Consider the following 24,779-nt stretch of genomic DNA (forward strand, 5'->3'; position numbering starts at 1 on the left):
CTTACCTCCCTTATTTCGTCTGTGCATGTTAAGGTGACAGCCAAGTTGTACACAGTAAAGTCCCAGAACAGTAATGAGATCATAACCAGATAACCTGATCATTGATGCTACCAAACTCATCCAGTGCACTTCAAGCATTTTCTATTTCTATTTCAGATTTCCACTATTCATTGTATTTTGATCAAATAAACTCCCTTGTCATGATATTTTTGAAGGATTGTAATTGGCCAGGCCATTGTGGAGATGATTTTCCCCTTAACTGTGGAGGCAGATGCTACCTGTCTTCAATGCTTCATAATAAGGTGGCACATCCAACAGTGCAGTGCTCCTTTAGGACTGCACTTGGGTGTTGCCTTGATTTGTACTAAGTCCTGGAGTGGGACTTGAAACTACAACATTCTGACTCAATCTAAACCTGCTACAAACTATGCAGTGCTGATAATTACAAATATTTACAAATAAGGTAAATCGCCATATTCACTTGGAGGAGTTCTCCATCAATGGTTGTTGGAAGCCACTCAGAAGAGTGTGGGAGTTGAAACCAACCCATTAAAGAACAGTCAGATCCATTGAAAAAATAATCCACTGCCCTTAATGAATCTTTAGCCTGTCTTTGATTATCCCAGGAGATTACTGCATACAGTTTCACAAGGAGGTGCTTATTTGCTGAATGCGTGGAGATACATGCTTCTGCAAATCTTCAGCAAGTAGCCTTACCACAGAAAGACCCTCATGTGCTTGGGTTTTACTTATAAAGTGCTCCCTTGAACACACGCCACCAAATTGTATTGTTTCATAGTCATAATGAACTGAAATTAAATTTCTGGGTAGGTTTTGAGCTTGTTCTGTGATGCACTATTCCAATGGAACTGGGTCCTCTTTTGTTTGTCATTTATAAAAATGATTTGGATAAGAATATAGAAGGTGTGGTTAGTAAGTTTGCAGCCGACACCAAAATTGGTAGCTTAGCGACAGTAAAGAAGGTTTTCTAAGATTACGAATGGATCTTGATCAAATGGGTCAATGGGCTGAAAATGGCAAATGGAGTTCAGTATGGATAAATTGCATTTTGGTACAACAAACAAGGATAGGGATTATTCGATTAATGGGAGGGTGTTGGATAGTGTTGTACAGCAGAGGGACCTAGAGGTTAAGGTACACAATTCTTTGAAGTTTGCATCACATTTGGACAGATTAAAAAGGCATTCAGCATACTTGTCTTCATTTTTCAGTCCTTTGACTGCAGGAGTTGGATGTCATGTTGACATCATGCAGGACATTGGTGAAGCCTCGTCTGGAATACTGTGTCCAGTTCTGGTTGTCTTGTCATAGGAAGGATATTATTAAACTGGAGAGGATTCAAAAGAGATTTACCAGAATGTTGCTAGTTATGGAAGATTTATGTTATAAAGATAGGCTGGCTAGGCTGGAAGGTTTTTCACTTGCGCATAGGAGTTTGAGAGGTGACCTTATAGTGATTTGTAAAATAATGAGGGGTATAGTTTGAGTTAATGGTAGTTGTCTTTTCTCTTGGATGGGGAATTTCAAGACAAGGGAGCATATTTTACAGGTGAAAGGAGAGAGAGGAGGAGCAATTTTTTTTACACAGAGGGTGTGGAATTAAGTTTCTGAGGAAGTGGCGAATCTGGGTACAATTATAATATTTAAAAGGTATTTGGATAAGGACATGAATAGGAAAGGTTTGGAGGGATATGGGCCAAGAGCTGGCAGGTGGGACCTGTTCAGTTTGGGATGATGTTTGGCATGGCTGGTTGGACCAAAGGGTCTGTTTCCATGCTATATGACTCTATGACTCTCTGATTATGTTTCTCAGATGAAATTTGGTCATAGCTTTAAAGTGCAGTTGCAAAAACAAATCAGTTTTATGACATTCAAAACAATAGTTTGAATTTAAAATGAATGATACTTAGTCACATAGCCGAAAGGTGATTATCTAAGCTGCAGAATGATATCTCCCTTATATGCCCTGTAGTATCTGTGTAAGGGTGAGATACATTCCAAATGAAGGAGTATTCTTCCTGTTGTTCTCAAGACAAAGTCCTGTATGAGAAACTCAATAACTTCATAAAGAAATATGCAAGTTTCAGAGCTTTATCCCCCATATTAATCTCCAGAAACAATTTGTTGTCACTTCTTGACTTTATCAATCATGCCACTGTGCCTTGAATGTCTCTTGAATGACTTGTTACCACAGTAGCATTTAAATATCAATTAAATGTAGATGTTGTATAACCTGTGAGTCCAGTTTATTTTTGGAAACAATTCACGTCTCTCTTTTTCTTTCTTTCTTTTGTAGCTCTCTTTCTCTTTTTCTTTCTTCTGCTCTTTCTGCCATGCCATTCACTGACTTTGTTCATTGGATCAGTGTATCCAGAATTCACAATACCATCAACACTGAGTGCTGGATACTAATGGTATTTAGTGTCACATTGAGTTGCAGATATTCATTGTAAAAGGAGTATGATCATATTCTAAGTACTTTTTGGTCATTTATTCTCATCTGCATTCAACCTTATGACAAACCTTTCCTTTTGTTCTCTTACCTCAACTCTCACTCAGAACACCCCAAAACCATCCCGACCAGGATCAGCCCAACACCATTTGCCTCTGCACACTCTTAAAATCTACTATATCCGTAATCTTTCTAGTTGTGATGAAATATTGTTGTTTGGACTTAACTTTGTTTCTTTCTCCAGGATGCTGCCTGACTTGCAAAGTGTTTCAAGCATTTTATGTTCTATCCAAATGGCAGAAAAGATTAAGAAGCAGAATAATTTGTGTTTGTGGGCATATGTCCACCTGTCTGTTTGTGTGTATGTGAATACGTATGAACATTGCCCCTTTAAATACCACCCTCCTTTTGTCATCTCCTATTTTATGACAAGGTCCAGTTGCAGAGTGATTATAATACTTGACTGGCAATGCTGTGGCCTGGATTTATGATCAAAGACATGAGTTCAACTCCAAGTTTGCAAATGGAGAATTTAACTTCAGTTAATCAAATATACCTGGAATAAAAATCCACTGAAAAACATTGTACCTGAAGCCAAGAGATTGTTGTGCAAACCTGTAAGGAATTTGACATGCAAATTTGGCCTGTTCTACATGAGACTACAGACACACCTTGAATTTGAAAGCCTGCATGCTGGAAATGGATAAAACTGCAGAAGGGTGCTTCAAACATTGCATAAGTTGCAGCACTTGGAGGAGAAACCAGTGTAAGGAAAAGGAGAAGGCTCCTAGAAAATGCTGGGACACTCAAATCCCACAGCAATTACCTCAAATGCTTCCAATTAAGGAGTAGGAACAGATTACTGTAGACAGACTATAGCAGCAGTGCCAACCCTTCCACATTTCACCTCAGCTCTGATAAAGAGTCATCCAGACTTGAAACATTAGCTTGCTGTCTCTCCGTGCATGCTGTCTGAATGGCTGTGATCTCCAGCATTTGTTGACTTCCTTTTAAGTCCGTGCCATAAGTACTGTGAATCCGAGTTTCCATCTGATTATTGACCACTTGAGATCAAAGCATACAAACGGAGATGGACTTGTGCCTGCTTGATTTGCACCCTCAGTGATCTCCTGCCAGCAATGAAGCCCATTACTTCAGTACATAATCAACAGAAACATAATGTAAATTCAGCATTTACAAAGGATCATGGCAGATGTCAGGCTCAGCACATTCTCTCTACTGTTCAGCACTTGGTGGTCAGCATGCAATTGAACTCCACAGCCTGTGTCACATTGGTAGTGAAGACAGGTAACACAGAAAAAGATGGAGGTAGATAGTGAAAGAGGCAAAGAGAGGAAACGTGGAGGATAAATTTCACATTAGACCATGGTATAAAGTGGTGAATAGTGAATTATCAATGCATTACTACTGACACAATATTTCCTTCCATTTCAAGTTGGCATAAATCATAGAGTCAGAGAGATCTATCTCAGAACAGAGAAAACTAGAGAGAAGAAAGAAAGATAAAGGGAAACAGAAAGACAGGACAAAACAGAGGGTGAAAGAGAAATAGAGAATGATGGAAGAGGTTGACTTCTTGATAAAGTAAAAAGATCAAATCTCTTGATGTTTTGGAGGAGCATTAACAATTCTCCATCCATTTCACCCAATTATTCATGTTTTTGAAGCTCCATACTATTCTTTGCACCATTCACAATGCTTTCATGTTTCAAGTCATCCACAAATTTTAAAGTTGCCAATGTATAGATTATTGTTAAGAAGTGCAGCATTTCTCATTCTGCTCTGTAGAGAACTCCACTGTAGGCCTTCCTCCAATCTAGAAACCAAACCTATTGCTACCTCCTGTCTCTCATCCAGTTTTGTATCCTTTTGCGATTTTTTTAAAGCAGAGATATGTCAATTCTTGAAAAGCAACTGGGTAAAAAATTATTATAGTTAAATGGAACAATGGAATAATCAAATCAGTCAGGATATTATTTAATAGCAGAACAGGATCGAGGGGCTGAATGGCCTAATCATACTCCAAGTTTATATGTCTCTTTTATTGCATGAATTCTTTGCTGTTGCGTGATACTCTGTCATGAACAATGCCAGAGAGTTTGCAGTGTTGTTTCTTCACATTACAATACTCATTTGCAGGTTATACAAATGATTTTTTTCAATTGTTGGATTCAGAGAGAGATGGCTCATTAAAACACATTTTTAACTTTTGCAGTGCTTCTAAACTGGTTGGTGAAAAGTTGCCAGGCAAGTTTGCCCCTTTGAAATTGACCATCATGCCAGCTTTTTTAATGAGAATTATTGTGTGAAGTGCAGCTTTCTGTTTTTCTTGTCGTGAAACAGGAATCTATTGACACTATGACGCAAGCTTGAAGCTTTCTGGTAAATGTTTCTAGGGTATTGTGTGCAAGGTCAGGTATTCAGTCTCACTATTTATAAACCAGAACATCTGTTTCAATTCCTCAACTTCACAAGATGATGCCATTAGACTCCATATTTAACAGATTATCTTTCACAATGGTAACCCCCTGTCCCACTAGATGCTCCCACCGAACACACCTTCCCTTCCTTTTTCAACACTCAACTTGATCATTCCCTTTGCAACAATCCAGTATACTCTTCAGTCATTGCCAATCTCCCCTCCCTATCTCATGGCACCTTCTCTGTATGTGCAGGAGAAGCCACATCTGTCCCTATACTTTCTCCCCTACCATCTTGCAGAGTCCACAAGATTCCTTCCAGATGAAACAGTGAGTTACTTGTATCTTGTTCAGTTCCATTTGCACAAGTCATTGTACACAATGTGAAGTCTGCTATACTGGGGAAATGTAGATTGGGTGATTGTTTTGCAGAACAACTTTGTTCACTCTTCAAACATGACTCTGAGTTTTCAGTCATTTTCCATTCCACTGCCACTTTAAAGTTTTGACTTTGATCTCTTACAATATTCTGATTAAACTGAACAATAGTTTGGGGAACTGTAGCTTATCTTTTTTAATCGGCGCTGAATGATTTCAACACTGAATTCAGCAATTTCAAAACATAACCACAGCTCCTGTTTTCTCAGACCGCAGTTGAAAATAATGTTTCTGCTTCTTTCATTTATATATCCTCCAGTCACACCACTTGCTTTTGCCATGCACCGTCATTAATTTTGAAACTGAACCACTTCTTCCCTATCTCGACATTTCCTTTTGTTGTTATTTCTGCCATCCTCTTTCCCTTTTACCCTTACTCAAAACTCCTTACAACTTAAAGTTCTACCAATTCTGAGAAAATGTCATCAAACTGACAATATTAACTCTGCTTCTCTCTCTCTCTACTCCATATGGAGGCTTCTTTAAAAGCATCAGTCTGAAAGTGAGATAAAATTGGAAGACTTAGGATACATTCTTCAGAGTATGCAGGTTTGTCTCATTTGTATGTTTGGGACTACCATATTTGACATTTGTACTGGATGGTTGCATGCTGATGTTGGATATTGCAGAAGAAAAACATTGTTGTCATTGATTTCATAACTACAACAAAGCACCTTTCCTGAATAATGCATTTTCCCTATGATGCTTCTAATATGTGTTCTGCATTCATCTCTCACAATCTAACTAAAAGTGCATACCAGTGACTGTCATGATGGTCTTCTCAAGGATACAGCCTTAAGCAGCTCTAACATCGTTTCTGTCCATCAGGTGATCACAAGGCACCATTATGTTGGCATTGGTGATCACCGTAACACATAGCAGCTTGTGTTGGTGAGTACAGATTTCATCTTCTGCATCCAGAAAGAGTCAACAGCATCAAGCAGAGAGCTAGCAGTAGAATTAATTTGAAGGGAAGGCCATATTACTAGTTTCTAACTTGCAAACATAATGAATTGGAGTCAAAAAGTCAAAGAGTTGTACAGCATGGAAACAGACCTTTCACTCCCAACACGTCTATACCGACCAGATATCCTAAATTAATCTAGTCCCATTTGCCAGCATTTGGCCCATATCCATCTAAACCCTTGTTATTCATATACTCATCCAGATGCCTTTTAAATGTTTTTATTGTACCATCAATTCAAATTATCATAAAATACTTTGAATAAATCATCAGTTTACAAACTGATCAAATTCCCTGCTAAATCTGCCGCATTTAAAGTCTTCAAAATTTCAAAGACCTGCCATTAGAATTGTTGGAACAGGAAATTTGAAATTCTCAAAGGCAGTGCCTTCTGGAGATTCTTCAGAATACACTCAAGTTAAAGAAACACTTGAGTCTCAAACCTGTTGCAGCGACAATAATCCATAATTGTTGAGCAGATGGACAGGACATAAAGAATTTGTTGCTGCATTTATAAATAGAACAGAGATTGTGTGTGTCTGATTGACAGGAGGCACATGGCGATATTAAACCTTCAGAGTTGAACATAGATCCTCACAGGATTTACACTGAGCAGAGGGACAATAACCAACAAATTTGAAAAAAAATAGGCAAGTGAATGAACATAGATTGACAGTTTAGTTGAGAGTCTCAGGGTCTGCTCAAGGAGGCAAAAACAGATCCCGTCAGACTGAGGTGACAGCAATAGACAGAAGTCAGCAGCTTGCCTTAGGATTTGGATGGACTGAGGCAAACAGTGTGAAGCACAAAGATTGCTGCCAGATTGACATTGACCCGCTACTGTAACAGACAGAAAGCAGTGGCAGCAGGAGCTTAGGCAGCTTTCTGTTCTGAGGTATACTTGCTTCTTCTCAAACAACAAGAAGTTTCTGGAAACACACAACAGGACTGAGAGTATTCAGGTTTTGAGCACAGACGCTTTGTCACAGCTGAAGTTGTGAGAAGAGGTGTACACTTAAATGGTAAACCAATATTTTCTCTTTCCAACAACTGGCATGTATTTCCAATTGCATACATCACTTTCTGAGAGGGGTCAAACCTTTTTGGAATCCTAAGCTAATAGGAAATATTAACATTTCCCATTTAGTTCCAACTCTGCTTTCTTCTCTTCTCTTTACAGTGCAGTAGCTATAAAGAAAACATTCCTCTCCCTCGATCACAGCACAATTCTGCCCACCGTCCCACTCAGAGTAGCCTGTACATTGTGGGTATAATAAATGGTTGGGGCATTGGAGGCTGAGGGGGGGACCTTATAGAGGTTTATAAAATCATGAGGGACATGGATAAGGTGAATAGTCAAGGTCTTTGCCCCAGAGTGGAGGAGTGCAAATCCAGAGGGCATGGGTTTAAGATGAAAGGGGAGTTATTTGAAAGGGGCTGCAGAGGCAATTTCTTTCTTGCTGAGGTTGATGTGTGTATGGAATGAGCTGCCAGAGGAAGTGGTAGAGGCTGGTACAATAAGAACATTTAAAAGGCACCTGGATGGGAATATGAACATGAAGGGTTTAGAGGGATATGGGCCAAGTGCTGGTAAATGGGATTAGATTATTTTAGGGTATCTGGCGGCATGGACGAGTTGGACCGAAAGGTCTGTTTCTGTGGCTGTACAGCCGTATGACTCTCTGATTCTATTTCACAATCACTACATTTTTCATGGTATATTTTGAATTGTAATCTAACGCCTTCAGGCATGAATGATATAAGATTGTAACAAACTCAAATTTTATGGCCCAGAGAACACTGTTTGAGTGTGAAGCAGGAAGTGAACATCTGTAATTTACCTGATGCAGGAGGATGAGGTATGCCAGCCCTGCCTGACTTATACACATTACTAAAGTAATTAGACCTGGAAATTGTGGCAGTATTCTTCCTCAGACTTGTGTGTGAGGTCAGTAAGCACAGTTAGTCTCCAGTGGGATCAAGCTGCATGAACAAGCTGAAACTTGACCAAGCCCTGATGTCTGCTCACTGCACCCGGGTGGCTCCCAGCGACACCTGCCTCTTTGTCAGCTATATCGAACAGTCCCTCTTCAGTACCTACACAGGCACTGTACCCCAACTCTTCTGCCGTTACATTGATGACTGCATCAGTGCAGCGTCCTGTACCCTGGCTGAACTGGAGCAGTTCATTGACTTTGTCCACAACTTCCACCCCGCCCTCAAATTTACTTGGTCCATCTCAGCTACCTCCCTCCCCTTTCTTGACCTCTCAATTTCCATGTCTGGCCGCAGTCTCCAGACGGATGTCTGCTACAAACCTACAGACTCCCATAACTACCTGGACTACACCTCCTCCTATCCTGCAAGAACTCCATCCCATTTTCCAGTTCCTCTGCCTCCGCTGCATCTGCTCGAACAAGGAGACATATCACCCGCGAGCATCCCAGATGTCCACCTATTTTGAACAATGTGCTTTTTCTCTCTCCGCCATCCAGACAGCCCTCTGCCACACCACTACCATTCCCCACTCCACTGCTCTAAACCCCACCCCTCCCAATGCAATAAAGACAGAGTCCCCGTTGTCCTCACTTGCCCACCCAATCTCCGCATCCAACGCATCCTCCTCAAACACTTCCGCCAACTCCAACTAAACCCCACCACCAAGAACACCTTCCCATCCCCACCCTTCTCTGTCTTCTGCAAGGACCGCTCACTCTGACAGCCCTTGTTTCATGCCACCTCCGTCACCGAACTCCAGGTTCCTTCCCCTGCAACCAGAAAGGATGCAAAAACCTGGTGATGCAAAAACCTGGTACACCACCTTCCTCACCTACATCCAGAGCCCCAAACAGTCCTTTCTCACCTGCCTCTCCTCCAACTTAGTTTACTGCATCAGGTGCTCCCGATGTGATCTTCTCTGCATCGGGGAGACTGAATGTAAACTTAGGGAATGGTTCACTGAGCATCTCATCTTGGTCTGCAGGGCCCGACCAGATTTTCCAGATGCTGCACATTTCAATTCTCCCAACCACTCCATTTCCGACATGACCATCTTTGGCCTCCTCCATTGCCAAAACAAACCACAGCTCCTTTTGGAGGAACAGCATCTTATTTTCTGCCTGGGCACCCTACAACCCACAGGATTCAACATTGAGCTCTCCAATTTCAAATAACCTCCCTTCCCATCCACCGATCCCCTTTCCAGCCCCTCCCCCTCCCTTCCACTCCTCCCTGCCACCAACTGCATTCATTCCTCCTATTAACCAACCAGGTCGTACCCTCTACCTGTCTTCACCTATCCCTATTTCACCATCCTGCCCCCACCACCCCCTTTATCTGCAGTTCCCCCCCAGACCCACCCCCAGTCCTGAAGAAGGGTTACATCCAAAACATTGGCTTCTCCTGATGCTGCCTGGCTTGCTGTGTTCTTCCAGCCTCCTGCCTATTGACCACGGTCAGTTAAGAGCCTTTCAACAGAAGCTCGGTTCCCTAATTCAAATTTTGAAGTGGGACTAATGTCAGCATAGAATGACTGCAGGCTGTCTCTCTGCTAAATTGTTCTGTTTGAAAAATACCGTCAGTGTAATTCTGATCCAACTCTATCCAAATATGTTTAATTCCATTATACAGAAACAGAAAGCATAATCAGCAAAAATAAACACTCAAGCTAATTAAGAAGAGAGATCATTAGTTTTTTCTCTGGTCCCTATGCTTTCCATTTTTGCAATTACTTTACTTTCAATCAGTTTTTATTTATCTAATTACTCTTGCCCCTTGAACTCCAACATTGGTTATTTATTTTGGCAGATTTGGGACTAAGTGCACAAGCATGTTGAAAAAAATATAGCCAGGCTGATGTAGGACATGACCCTCTGAATGTGTCAGGTAGCACCCAGCTCAGCAGAGCCAAGGCAAGATCAATGAGGTGCTGAATAGGGGTTTGCCTGCAATCTCACCCATGTACCAGCTGAATGCCATGAAGAACATTTTAGGTTTGGTTGAACATCAATGATTGAGCTGAGCTCACTTACAGACATTCCAATCTGCATTCCGTAATACACTTGAACCATAGCTATCAAGCACTGAAAATGAGCATACACTCTTGTGTTACAATCACACATAACTAAGCTCTGACTATCAGGACACCTTACCCTCAAAAAGAAACGTTACTTGTGAGTCAGCTCTTGTAAGTGAACAAACAGAGTAAGCTCATGCTTCAGAAGAGGCTGAGGTATCCAGTCAAAGGTTCAGCTGTTGTTTTGAACTCATTTAGGTATCAGTTCCTGACAAACACTGGTGTCTGTATCACACATGCAATCTCAAGCTCAGCGTCTCTCACTCTCACTTCTGGGTCAGAATGCTGTGGGCTCAAATCTCAGCTGAGACTTGAACACAAAATCTCAGCTGAAAATCCAGTGCACCATGGAGGAAATGCTGCAGTGTCGTGGTTGCCTATTTCGGATGACATGTTAACCAAAGCCATTGCTGCTTTATAGGATGGATATAAAAATCCCACAGCATTGTTTCAAAGAGGAACAGGAAAGATATCTGCTAGTGTCCCAGCAAATATTTATTCCTTAATTAAGATGAGGAAAACATGTCACCTTGCTGTTTGTGGGAGTTTGCTGTGATGCAGTTGACGACCATATTTCCTGCATTACTGCAGCTTCAACACTTCATAAAGTACTTCATTGGCTATAATTTTTTTATAAACCTCCTGAGGTTAAAGATGGAATCATACATATATAAAAGTCTTTCTTTCCACTTAATTATTTGGCTAGCCAATTATAAATAACACAATCACATCACAGCAAATTGCGAAAGTTGTGAAGCCATATCAGGATGCATACTGAATGACATATCCCATTCATTGCATTATTACTGCAGATATAAACACAAATGTTCACTGTTAGCTTACTTCTGACCTTGAAGTAGGAGCAAAAGTTTACCCCTTTGACAATCAGATCATGAAGCCGGATACTAGATACCAATATTATACTTAATGCTAGATTTATTCGCAGAATGCGACCTTACAAATGTCTGTCTCCTTTGTAACTAGAACCAAGTGTCAAGATACCTAGTCAAGCCATGCCTCTGTCTGTTATTCTTCACCTCTTCACCTCATTATTACAATTCATGCCCTGATGCAAAAACAAGAAAGGAGAAATTGCTCATTCGTAAAATTCAGAATTATTTCACAAAGGTCCAAGTAATAGTTTGGTTCAACGCATCTTCATTGAGTCAACTCTCATCTCAAGAATTTGAACATGTGAACTGGACTGACACTCTGGTGCAGTGCTGAAGGGCTGTTGCTATATTGGGGTGCTCTCTTTTAAATGAGGTTTGTCCAACTCAGTTCAGTATAGATCAACTGTAAATGGGTGTCAGCCTTATTTACAATCTGTATATGGTGGTAAATTTTAAGCCATTAGTTTACTTTAATTACCCTTCATTTGTTCCTAAAAAGAACACTTAATGGTGAGGTAGCCTGAAAACACAGAGTAGGATGCAGCAGAGTGTCACTCACACCTCCACAACTCATGTAGCAAGATGCTTTTCTTGGGCCAGGGTTTGATGGATGCGATAAATTATAAGGCCTGAATCACACATTATGAAAAGAGAACTTACGTCGTTTCATGGCTTGTGCTATTCTCTGCATTCTCAGGCCACTCCACGTAACATACCACTCTGCCTGGGAACTGCACAGTTGTGGAGTAATAGCACTGCGGAAAGGCCAGCGACAACGCCACCACCCAGATAGCCCCAATCACGACCTTAGTGGCTGTTGCTGATAATCTTGGTTTCAACGGATGAATGATTGCCATGTACCTGAATCATGGAGAAGAAGCAGATTGTAAAAACAGAAGTAATATAAGGAAATAAAATCTCTATTTTTCCTGCTCCTCACCCAAGGTTCATGAGTGAAACTGAAAGCAGTATGACAGGTGCCAGTTACTATTGAGTATTTCATGTCCTTCCTCTTTCCTGTGAGCCAAATGATTTTAGATTGATGTTCGACACTCACTTAGTATCTATATTAAAACATGTCCTCATAGGAGTTCATTCAAAGTAGGATTCTCAGCTTTTTGATTTCCCACCCCAATCGTGGCAGGGGGCACTGAGAGTAATGCAGCAAAATTAGGAATAGAAGGGACAGATACAGATGTAATATAGCAGAAAGCAGAATTTTCAAGATAGGTTTCCCTGATGAACTATTTCACATTCAGTTAGATAGTGGCTGAGCAGCACCCCAACAGCCTTGACTAATGTTTGCTCCAATTGCCTTACCCAAAAATGATACCAATTGTAATGTTATCAAGATGGCATGAATGCAGAGATTTGATGGAAGAGTTAGCCACTTGCCCTTTAGCTGGGTTTGAAACCAGCCTAGAGTGTGTCAGCTGTAGTGTTGTACATGAAATGAATTTAAGCCGTTTCAGGTGGGATTATCACTTGCTGGATTGAAATTGGCAGGAAGTGGTGGCCCAGTCTTATGATAGTTATAGAGTCATACAGCACGGAAACAGATCATTTGGCCCAACCAGTCCATGCCAACCATAATCTACAAACTAAACTAATCCCTGCTCCCTGTGCTTGGCCCATATCCATTGAAACATTCCTTATTTGTGGACTTATCCAAATCTCTTTTGAACATTGTAACAGTAGCCACAGCCACCACTTCCTCAAGAAGTTCATTCCACACACTAACCACTCTCTGTGTAAAAAAACATTGTCCCTCATGTCCCTTTTAAAACTTACTCCTCTCACCTTAAAAATATGCCCCCTAGTTTTGAACACCCTCACCCGAGGGAAAATACTTTTGCCATTTACTTTATCTATGCCCCTCATGGTTTATAAACCTCTATAAGGTCAGCCCTCAAACTCCTACACTCCAGAAGTCCCAGTCTCTCCACATAACTCAAACTCTCCATTCCCGGCAACAGCCTGGTAAATTTCCTCTGAACTTTTGCCGATTTAATAGTACCCTCGATGATCTGTTTTAACTAGCCCAGATAGCCAGGTTGGGGTCACTGGACTGGAAACGATAACTCTGCTCTCTTCCCACAGATGTTGCTGGACCTGCTGAGTTTCACCAGCGATCTCTGTTCTTGCTGTTAAATATGTCCCACCACATTCTCAGGCAAATCTGTCTGAAATTGCTGATGTTGAGAAAGACTTGGGGTACGCTAGTACAAAGGTTGCAGAAGGTCAGAAAACAGGAGGGACAGCACATGGTTGATTGGCCTTTATAGGAATGGGAAATCCTACTATAGTGTAAAGCTTCAGTTAGTCCATACCTGGAGTACTGTGCACACCTTTGCTCCCCATTATCTAGCGGAGGATTATGTTTGCCTTACCAAGAGTTCACAAGATTGGCTCCCATGATCAGGAGGTTCCCCTGTGATGAAACCGGAGTTTCTCTGGAAGTTAGAGAAATGAGAGGTGATCTCGTTCTGCAAGATTCTGAAGAGACTCGAGAGGATAGACATGGTTTACTCCCAGCTGAGGAATCTGGAACATGGGCTGTGGGGGTGGTGGGAGGGGCTTTTGGGAGCACAGTCTCAGGATAAGGGGCCGATCCTTCAGGATTGTGATAAGGAGAAATGAAACTTGAGTTTGCTAACACAAAGGGCTGTGCATGCTCTATCGTAGGATCATTCAAAGCAGAGAGCTTGCATGGAGATGAAGGGCCCAATGGCCTCCTTCTGTGTTGTAACCATTATCTGGTATCTGGGATAGATTCAACATACACAAAAACAAAGGGATCAGAGAGAAGGGAAATCGGTTGCAAAGATGACTTAAGATAAAAGCTCAGTCATGGTTATATTGAAAGCCAAATCTCAGGGATGTTTGGTCTACTGGCGCTCTTTTCCTTAAGATCTCAGAGGGACACAGAAGTATGATGGGATGAGGTAATTAGGTGGGCCTCAAGTGGAGTGTGACTCTACAGTAATGATGTAAATATGGCAAAAAGGCCAAGGGATCACCTTACCTCAACTTGACTTTTGAGAATTTGCATTCACTAAACAAATGAAGTAAAGTCACATGTTGGTTTTCCTAACTGAGTGAATTGATACTCTTTGTAAACCTGAATTCTTGCCATTTTGTCCTATTAAGACAGAGGAGCAGAATTAGGCCATTCTGCCCATTGAGTTTGCTCCGCCATTTCTGCATTTCAACAATTGTTATGTTTCACCAATTTCCATGCCTCACCCCTTCTCTGTGTGCTGGTAATTCTGTCAAATATATCCATTAAATGCATTAGAAATTTACCCTAAACTACAATTGTGCCAAGAGAGCAAAGGTTTCGCAATTTTCTAATATTCCAACTCTTGACTTCACAGGGCAATGACAGGGAAAGCTTATTAGCTGAAGAGAAAGCTCATACACAGAGTCAAAGCAGTAAGTTGAGCCTCCCTCAGCAGTCCATGATAATAACAATTGATCCACTTGAAGCTATCTCCAAGCCACAGTGGCACAGGAGAAAACCCAACATATTTGTGGGCATTTACCTAGAAGTAAGAGGATAGAGAGGCAAATATTTCCTCTTTTTTGTCCCAGTAGGACTTTGTGAACTTTGTAACTTATAGATGTATAAAGATGACTAGAACAGTCTGAGCAAGTTTGAAGAATGGAAGGAGCTTGTATGTGTCATTCAGCCCTGCATAAGCGGTAGATGGAGCAAGAAATAATGGAGTTCAAACGTGCGCTCAAGTAAATGTTGTCATACAAAGAGGTGCAGGTGACAAGAGTGGTCAGAACATTTCAAAACCGAGAAGCATGGAGTGAATTCATTAGCCCGTTTGTTGTTGTTAAGCTGATGAATGGAATTTCAAAGTATAATCTTGTGTGCGAGTGCTCGTAATAAAAAGAAATGTCATCCTTGGGAGAGTTTTAATGCAACAAACTTTGTAAAGAGTTTAACAGGTTATCTTTGAATAACATTTGACATCAAAGAATGAAAGGTGAAATAAGTCATTTTTGAGGAGCAACTAAAGGAGGAAATAGACATTGAGAGCTAGAGAGATTTACGCAGAGAATTTCTGAACTAAGAGCCTAGAGAGCTGCATATAGATTAGTGCAGAGATCCTGCAATAAATCTCGTTCAACAGCAATGACTGCTGTTGCAGCTCAGTGTCACACTAGTTTGACGTTGTGTGAGGATAGATCTTTTGGCCTCATATGACTTAATCAATTTCTATCCAACTAGTACTACATTGGTGAAATCTCCATCTCCAAATTAAATAATGAATGGAAATGTTTTGGCATTAATTTTGAGTGCTCTTTTGCACTGTCTAAAAAGAATATCAGACAATTCAAAGCGCTGACAATTTTGGAAATGGTTCCAGAATTGCTCATTTGGACTGGGAACTGTTATTTGGGATAAGATGGTGCCTGTAGCGCATATTAAGTAGAAATGCATATTAACTCTGGCAGTGTCTACAAAATATATGACATATTACTACTTTAATGGACCCTTTGTGAGAAAGTAAAGTTTATTTCTGTGCATATGTGCGTGTGTGTATGGGTTGTTTTCATGTATGTGCCTGCATATATTTCTACATCGATGCATGTAAATGTATATTTGTGAACAATCGATTTCAGCAAGACCAGGCTCAGCTGTGTGTCCTTCACATAATTTACCTAAGCTCAGATGTGAGTAAATGTAGAAGACCATCAACTCAGTGAAAAACACTCTTTGGTCTACCCGAAACGTATTGCTCTTCCAGTGAAAAGAGTTGATTTTGACTGAGTGTTGCAGACTGGCAAATTCCAAGGACCAGGATGATGTGCTGAGGGACATACTAAAGTATGGAACAGCTACTGCCAAGGCACAGTGGGAAAGGTCATCATCTTAGGTCTTCCTGCCAAAGTATATCGAGGGTCAGCGCAGTTGTCAGATCATCATGTTGTTTCAAACTGAGCATAAATAGTTCCTTGCAGGAATAGGAAATTCCTTTGCTTTGCAACTGCAGGGAAACTCTGAGCAATGTTAAATTCCAATGTGGCATTTGTTTTTGTTCTGCAAAGACAGTATGGAATTGCTTTGGGACATTTGTTACATTTTATTTTGAATAAAATATATTTTTGTAATTAAAATGTGTGAAATCATGATGGCTACCAGTCTCGATGGATGTACTTTAGTAAAGGTCAGCTGTTCAAGTAAAGCAGGGATGGCGATAAATTATCTTTGAAGAGTGCTGTCAGTTTTGTGAACAATTATCATTAGGGGCAGGGAATGGTGTCAGTATTGGTGGGGTAGAAATTATTTTCAGTATCAAAGGAAAGGTGACATCAATGTCTTATGCATTCTCCAGCCTGGTTGGAACTCCTGCCTTGCTGAGCGAATTTAATCAGCTCAACAGAATGTTGAGAATTGATGAATGTGCCAAGGAGGACTTTGAAATGTCATCAAATCAGCATCAAAGCTGGTCAAGTATTGGAGCAGTCAATGCCAACTGAGCTTACATTGTAATACATAACGCTGTCTCTGTACCACAAAAAACTTACACTCCAGAACACCTTCAGGCTGAAACCTGATAAGGAAAAAAGGGTGAAGGCTTGTTGACAGCCATGCAATGCCAAGTTCCTTACTCATAGGTCTCTGACGAGCCTCACAGTTACCTTCCTATACAAATAAGTGCATGTTATTTGTATTTCTGTGGGTTGAATGTAATTTGAAGTGCTGGTGGAGTCATTCTTAAAATCATCCAGCCAGCTGGTGTGAAGCAATTTGATGAGGTGCATACTGAACACCACACAAACTACAAATTAAATGTTTCTCAATATTCCCAGACCATCTGTCAAATCTGGGCACTTCTCTCCTGTTTATTGCTTGCCTAACAACACTTTACTATCTCCCATGTGAGTCCACACACTGGTTACTGGTGAGCTATTCCACTTTACCACCACACCCAGTGTTACCATTGTTGCACATTGAAGCTTCCACATCTTGAAGAAATATTATAAAGAGGAAGCCATTCAATGCCCTCCATCAAGCAATGATCCTTGAAATGAAAGGGGGAAATGTGTTCACACGCAGCTTCCTTCAAGCTTGGATGATGCCTGGAGTCTGTGCGTGCCCAGGAGGCTGAGTTGGATTGTACTGTCAGCTTCCAGTAAGATCACATCTGATCTGTGCTGTTGCTGTACCTGTGAATGCTTGCTTCACAGTCCTTGATATCTTCACCTGATAGAAATTTACTGATCTTAGTCCTGAAAGTTCCAATTGACTCCATCGCCTTTTGACTTGGCTATTACAAGCATTCCTGGCCGGCATCCCATTGGCACCCTCCATGAATTTGAGACTATCCAAAACTCTGCTGCTCATATTCCACCTCACAGCAACCTACGTTCATTCATTAGATTGCAGTCACGAAGTGCACTGATCTCCAGTGCAGCAAAACCTTAATTTTAAAATTATCATTCCTCTTTTTCACCACTCTTTGCGATCTTGCACCCCCACTTTTCCTCTGTCATCTCCTCCAGAAACACAACCTTCAATATATCTGTGCTCCAATTCAGCTCTCCAGAGCACACCCAGTTTTAAGTGCTCCAACATTGTGACTACGTCTTCAGTTGCCAAGGTATGAGTCTCTGCAATCTCCTTCCAAAACCTTTCCTCAAATTTACCTTCTTTTCTTGTGAGAATTTTCTCAAAGGTTTCCTTTAAATTGCCTCTTTGACCAAGCCTTGAATCATCTCAGTCTCTATGACTCTGTATCTGCCCTCATATCTCCTTATGTGGCTTGAAGAGAGATATTTATTTGACTGTCTTTGGCAGCTTTATTACATCAATAGCATTCTATGACTGCAAACAATTGTTGGTGTTGTTAAGGTGATGCCTCCTCATTATTTTCCCAATTTCTATGCTACCCAATTCTTTGAATAATTTTAACACCTCACTCAGGTTATCCCTTAGTCCTCTAAAAGAATAGAATTCAAGTCTAGACTATGCACCCTGGTTGCACAATGTAAATGAACCCCGATAGCATTGTGGTGAATCTGCACGGCCCTTCATTCAAACCTAGTACAACCTTCCTGACTGCAGTTCCTACCCTTTGTGTTAATGCACAGGATCCTGGCAGACATTTCTCTTCCTGGATCTGTAAGAGTATTGGGGCAGTGGAGGAGATGTGTAGTAGTTAGGACATGTTACATGTCATGGGCTCCAGTGTGGGAAGGTAGTCATCTCGACTCAAAACATTAACTGGCTTTCTGTCCATGGATGCTGCCTGACCCACTGCGATCTCCAGCACTTCCTGTTTTCGGTGATGATTTTTGGGGCTTGCAGAGGCTCTGCTCTTGCTTTGTTCATGTCCAATAGCTAGGTCTTTTCCTTATTATGCAAACAAATTCCATGGTTTTGTTTTACTCATTCATGGTATAGAGGTGACAATGGCCAAGTCAGTAATTATTGCTGATCCCTATATGCTCAGAGGGCAGTTAAAAGTCAGCCACTTTGCTGTGGTTCTACAGTCGCCAGGCCAGACAGAGTAAGGAATGCAGAGTTCCATGCCTAAAGGTCTTTATTCAAGCAAATGGGTTTTTGTACATTCTCCTCGTGTCTGCGTGAGTTTTCTCCCACAGTCCAAAGATGTGCAGGTTAGGTGGATTGATCATGCTAAATTGCCCACAGTGTCAAGGGATGTGTAGATTAGGTGGATTAGCCATAGGAAATGCAGGATTCCAAGAATAGGTTTGGGGAGATGGGTCTGGGTGGGTTGCTCTTCGGAGAGTCCGTGTGGACTTGTTGGACTGAATGGCCTATTTCCCACACTGTAGGGATTCTATGATGATCCTTATAATAAGAGACAGTGGTTCCATTGTTGCCATTAGGCTAGCTTTGCATTCTTTTGTTTTATTGAATAGAAATTTCACCCACTGCCATGATAGGATATGAACCAATGTTCCAAGAACATTAGCTTGGCATTCAGAATCACTAGCCTCATGACATTACCACTGCACTAGCACCTCACATTCAGAATGCATAATTGCAAAAGCCACAGATTCTAAACCCAAAGAATTCTTCTTCGGCAGAAATCCTCAGGAGTGCTGGTGAGCAATATATTTACATGCTTCAGACAATGCCTGATTCAGTGTTGCAGAAGACTAGGATGCCAATCACGGAACTAATACTAATGCACTGCTGACCTTCATTTTATCATGTAGCAAGCTTCAACAGCTAACTTTAATTCCACTCTGAAAATGCATGGCCTACTTTTACATCACCCTATAGATAAGGGCTTGAAAAGACCGTGCCACAAGAGATTCCTATTTACAGTTCCCAAGATCCCAATCCCAATCATGCCAACGGGAATAAATGGATAAAAAATATTTAAGTATTCCTCATAGAGATGGAGATTATATTTTCCGAAAGTACACTTTATTTGTAACTCCATAACAATTCAAATTGAACTTTAGCGAAAGTGCAAAACACTTCAAATGTGACAATGTGCAAAATGTGACATTGTAGGATGCCTCAATATATTTACAAATTTATCCAATATTTGTCGTATACATTCTATGAGAAAAAGACTGTCTGAAGAGTTTTGCATGATTCACAGCAGATCCATATACAATAGCAGCTGAATGCTAGACAGTGTCCCTTCTCCATTGAGCTTTAGAGACTACTACCCCAAGCATTAGTGCAGCCCTCAGCATGTAGCTTTGGAACTTGGAATGTGCAAGTCTGCAACACTCAGTCACAGACAACACTTTGCATCAGAAGACCAACAAGGTTCAGGCACATCAAATGGCTCCGTTCACCAAGTTGTTGATCCTTCAGCCATAGTTGCTGTTTTGCAGAGGGAGGAAATGGGATACCACTGCACAAAAAAACATGGAAAACCAGCCCCACAGAACCTCCTGTGTAATCTATCCGCCTTGTAATCTATCAAAGTCTCTGATTAAACCTTGTGGTTTTCTTGACGAGAAAAGATTGAATTAACTATTCACGGAGTAACTTTATTCAACTGACATTTAGTAATGAGTCTTGATCATCTGCCTCAAACCAACACTTGTGGATATATTTGCATGCAAATCAACTCTGGTATAAAATTGGCTTGCACTGAGTGTTATGTGATTATCAAGTGAAATGCTGCACTATTTATGATGGTTTTTAATAAGCGAAGCTGAACCTCTCCACAGCCCAGACCTCAGAGTTTCAGACAGCTTGTGGACACATGCAGAATACAATTAGTGAAATAATGGCAATTTGCTCTCAGTAATCAGAATTTATTTGATTAGCACTCAAAGCAAGATAGAAACAAGTTTTATTTATTATAAGTAGATAATTGAGTTTTTAAAAATAAAGTAAATTCCTTGCTTCCGCTTTGTGAAGTGTAAACCCAGATGGTATGATGCAAGGTGGTCTTATCATTCAGACATGGGAAGATATCACACTCATCAGACTGTGTCCTTACATATACCCTTTCCTACACGCAATGTTTATTGAAACAAATACAGCTTCAAAACTATTGCCATAACTAAGATTCAGCGAAGACTTGATAGGTAGGGAATAGAGGAATGTTCTATATGATCCAGTTCTAAAACTGGAAACCTTTTCACCCATAAAGCTGCTGGTCAAGATGCTTTAATGGTTTCTATCCTTACCTTGGGGTTGGGGGTTGGGCTTGGGCTCTGCTCTGCACCACTACTCTGTGACATAGTCAGGCATTGAGATGGTGGTTATTGAGAACCATTTCCCATCACTCCATAGTGCAGTACATCATTAGTTTTGGGTTCCTGTTATTGGGTAAACTTCAGCAGGAACTTCCCCTCTTGTCTAGCAGAGATTTGCTCCATCAATTTCTCATTAAACTAAGAATTTCTGCTTGATTACTGTATTATAACAGAGGAATAGAATTCTAAGAGGAGATAAATCCACATTTGTTATAATTAGGAATCTCATACCTGGCTTTATCTATTGTAACTTTGTGCTGTTAGAGGCAATGCAAAAGGGCTTTGTAATAAAGAAGGCTTTCTTGTAGCTAATGCAGTGGCAGAGAGACAGCAAACTTGCCTTACGTGAAAGCTTCTCCCATCTTCATGGCTTCACATTCATTGCAGACAAAGTAGCAGATTTAAATAAACTATTAACTGTCCAGAGAACATGTCCAGTCCTACTGTGCACCCATGTGCTCTTTCCCACCTGATTATCCATATCTGTTCTGCCAAAGTAAATCCACAGGCCCAGATGCAGAAGAAGCGAAATCCTGAATAGGAGCATCAACTCACAGCAGTCCATTTTAAGGCTGCAAAAGCTGCCAAGGAGACCAGTAATTGCTTCAATTCACTCCTTTAACTTGGAGCTTTCGGCTACTGTTTGAAGCTCAGCTTGACACTGACATAAAAGTTACAACACAGAAACAGGCCAATGAGTAACTTTAGGTTAGCTGGGAAATGAACCTCCTTTTCACAGTGCACGTTATCATCCTCAGATAGTCTTTTATATGTTCTGCCTGTGTGACATTTAAACCCAAATGGGAAGGATGAAAGTCTATCGCACTGATTTTTTTTCTAAAAAAAACATTATTTCTCTCCAAATTCAGCCTGTTTCTTATGGCTTTTTTTTTGGATTCACTTTGCCACCTCTAATAACCTGTATGTCAACACATTCACCAAAGATCCTTCAACAGCAACTTCCAAATCTAGGATCACAATCATCTAGAAGGATAAGGGCAAAAGATACATGGGAACAAGCCACTTACTATCTTCTCTTAGAAATATATCACTGCCCCTTCAAGCCACTTAGTATCCTGACTTAGAAATATATCACTGCCCCTTCAAGCCACTTACTATCCTGACTTAGAAATATATCACTGCCCCTTCAGTATCATTGAGTCAAAAAACCTGGAATTCCCTCCCAAGCAGCATTGTGGATCTACTTACAGCACATGAACTATAATAGTTCAAGAAGGCAGCTCACTATCACCTTCTCAATGGCAACTAGGAATGGGTAATAAATTGCTGGTTATATTATTAATGAATGACAACATTGAAAAAGTTGCAGACAGTTTTGATTGATTTTCTCCCTCTTAATCCTTGAACATTGATATGTTTTGTGATTTTCTAATTTACTCACATGAGGTCAATTGAATCCTTGATCAATAATTTCATAAATATATGCATTAACATTGTGTCCAGTTGTAGACAGTACATCTCAGGAAAGATATATTGACCTTGGAGGTGATGCAACCCCTATATAAATGAGACACCAATTCAGGAATGACTTAAATATGTAAAGCTTCATTGGGGTCAAATGCAGAGAATCTATGCTGTTATAGGAGAATTCAGAATGAGAGGACATAATATTAAGGCAAGAGATGAATCAATAAAACTGGTCACAGGAGCTGAGGTATGATCAACCATTTTATTTGATTGCTGGAGAATGGTGGAAACTTGATCATATGTTGTGATAGTCTGTTACATACTGGACCACATCCTCTCAAAATATATTAAGAAGATAGCTGAGACCATAACATTTCTTATTTTAAAGGCAAATGCTAGGTGTTGTGCTCTTGAAGCAATTCAATTAGTCAAACTATCAGATTTGAAGCAAAACACACTTTATTTATACACATTGTTGAAATACAACAAAAGAAAGAAGAAATTGGAATAACTTAATTCTATTCAAAAACTTGAAAGAATAATAGAATATTTAAATACAAGACAGTTACTGTTCCAATATAGTAACATCCCATAAACACACCCTTTATAAAGGCAAATTCAGTAAAATTATTTCTCAGGCAATTCTCCAGTCCAGGAGGAAAAACATCAAGGGAAAACATTGAGAGAGAGAGAGATAGAGTAGCAGGGAGAGACATATTGCAGTTTCCAAACCCAGCTTCAATACCCCAGCAACAACTGCTGCTGAAAAATTAAAACTAAAAGTTTTTGTTCTGTGGGAGCTTGACCCCACCCATTCAAGCTGCTTCTGTTGTTCCAATCTGAGAGGGAAAAAACCCCAAGGCCTCGCAAGCTGTTTATTTTGTGGGCTTTGAAGCAGACTGATTGATATCTTTGATTTCAATCTTTCTTCACAAAAAAAGATAAAATACACCTCTTAAAGCCATCATGGTACTCAAAGGTCAAATTAGGAATCTGTAGTGGTTATTTTCTCAGACTGTGATAAATCTTGCCAAATTCATCTTTGGAGAATGACAAAGGGATGAAAGAAATTGGATTGATCAAACTATATGCTGAAGATGAGCTGGGAGAATTGGTGAGATATGTTTGATTTGAGCCAAATGGTCTTTTCCAATTCTAAACTTATCGTATATTTTTTAAATTATCTTCCATTTGATTTGAAAGAGATGCACAGCAAATTCAAATCCATTCAGAGATATAGTCATACATGCTCCAGGCAAAGGTTAATGTTGATTTAAAAACATCATCCAAAGTCAAAGAACTATGTCCAAGCAGTGAATATTCCAGGATTCATCAGAACTAGAACGTTTAGTGAAATGTAAAGTGGTGAATGAAGGGTGCAAAAAAACTTCCAATACGTTGACAATATGCAATGGCTCTTGGTTTGCAGACCATGTTTTGGAGACCTGAGTTAAGGAATTGTATGTTCAAGTAGTTCTCCAGAGATTTGAAGCCACAATCTCGCTGAGGTACAATTGTACCTTAGGCTATATATATGGAATGCTTCACTGTCAAACATGCTGTCTTTGTTTGCAGCATTTGACTGACTCCCTTTTCGACTTCCCAGCTGGATTTAAACTATCACCTGGCATTAATTAAAGAGTAACGGGGTATTGCCCCTCTGTCACTCATCCAACACCTAAGAATAGGTAATGCTTGATATTCACATTATGTTGTGGGATTTTGCTTTGTGCAAATTGGCTACTGCAAATCCTAGATTACAATGGTGAGTAGACCTTGGAAGCACTTCATCATTTTTGAGGGTTTTGGTGAATAAAGATGCCATAAAAATGTTAATCATTCTTTCTTACTATTTATCTGAATTGGAGGCACTGAAATCCTGTCTAATTAAATGGAATGCCTAAAATAGACAGAAATTACAGTACCAGTTTAAATCTCTGACAAACTAAATGTAAACCATTGTCAAGTGCATTTCAAAATGTGTGTACTTGACAAATCTGATTGTTTCTGTGTATAATTTCTCAAGTTGAATGTTTCCTCTAATTGCTATTTCTGTTCCGGAATTAGCTGCGCCACAAAGATTTCAACAAAATGAAGACTGGATTTTGAGCTCATTTCACCCAAGTCATTCCTCAATTGCAGTTCTTATAGAAGGTTGCCTCAAATCCCTTCAGGACACCAAGCCTTCCGCGCGCCGAGCCCTATCATGGTCACGTCTCAACAAGACCGCCCTCTGAAGTTAGGAGTCTGGCTATTTCCTTCCCGATGTGAGGGCAGAAATGACTCATCTCCACTACGCCAGAAGAAAGCGGCCCTTGCCCTGTTCCCGTTTAACCAATGTGACAACAGC

At 40.4% G+C, this 24,779-nt stretch overlaps 1 protein-coding gene across 1 annotated transcript in view; it reads right to left on the minus strand.

The window, feature by feature from the left end:
• LOC122543139 (substance-P receptor-like) overlaps nucleotides 1-24,779 on the minus strand; it is a 44,035-nt gene that overhangs the window by 11,099 nt on the left and 8,157 nt on the right. The window contains exon 2 of the mRNA XM_043681485.1: nucleotides 11,945-12,145. Within this exon, the coding sequence (XP_043537420.1) occupies nucleotides 11,945-12,145 (201 nt within the window). The remainder of the gene's footprint in view (nucleotides 1-11,944; nucleotides 12,146-24,779) is intronic.

This window comes from Chiloscyllium plagiosum, chromosome 42 (assembly GCF_004010195.1).
Source record: "Chiloscyllium plagiosum isolate BGI_BamShark_2017 chromosome 42, ASM401019v2, whole genome shotgun sequence".
Lineage (NCBI taxonomy): Eukaryota > Metazoa > Chordata > Chondrichthyes > Orectolobiformes > Hemiscylliidae > Chiloscyllium > Chiloscyllium plagiosum.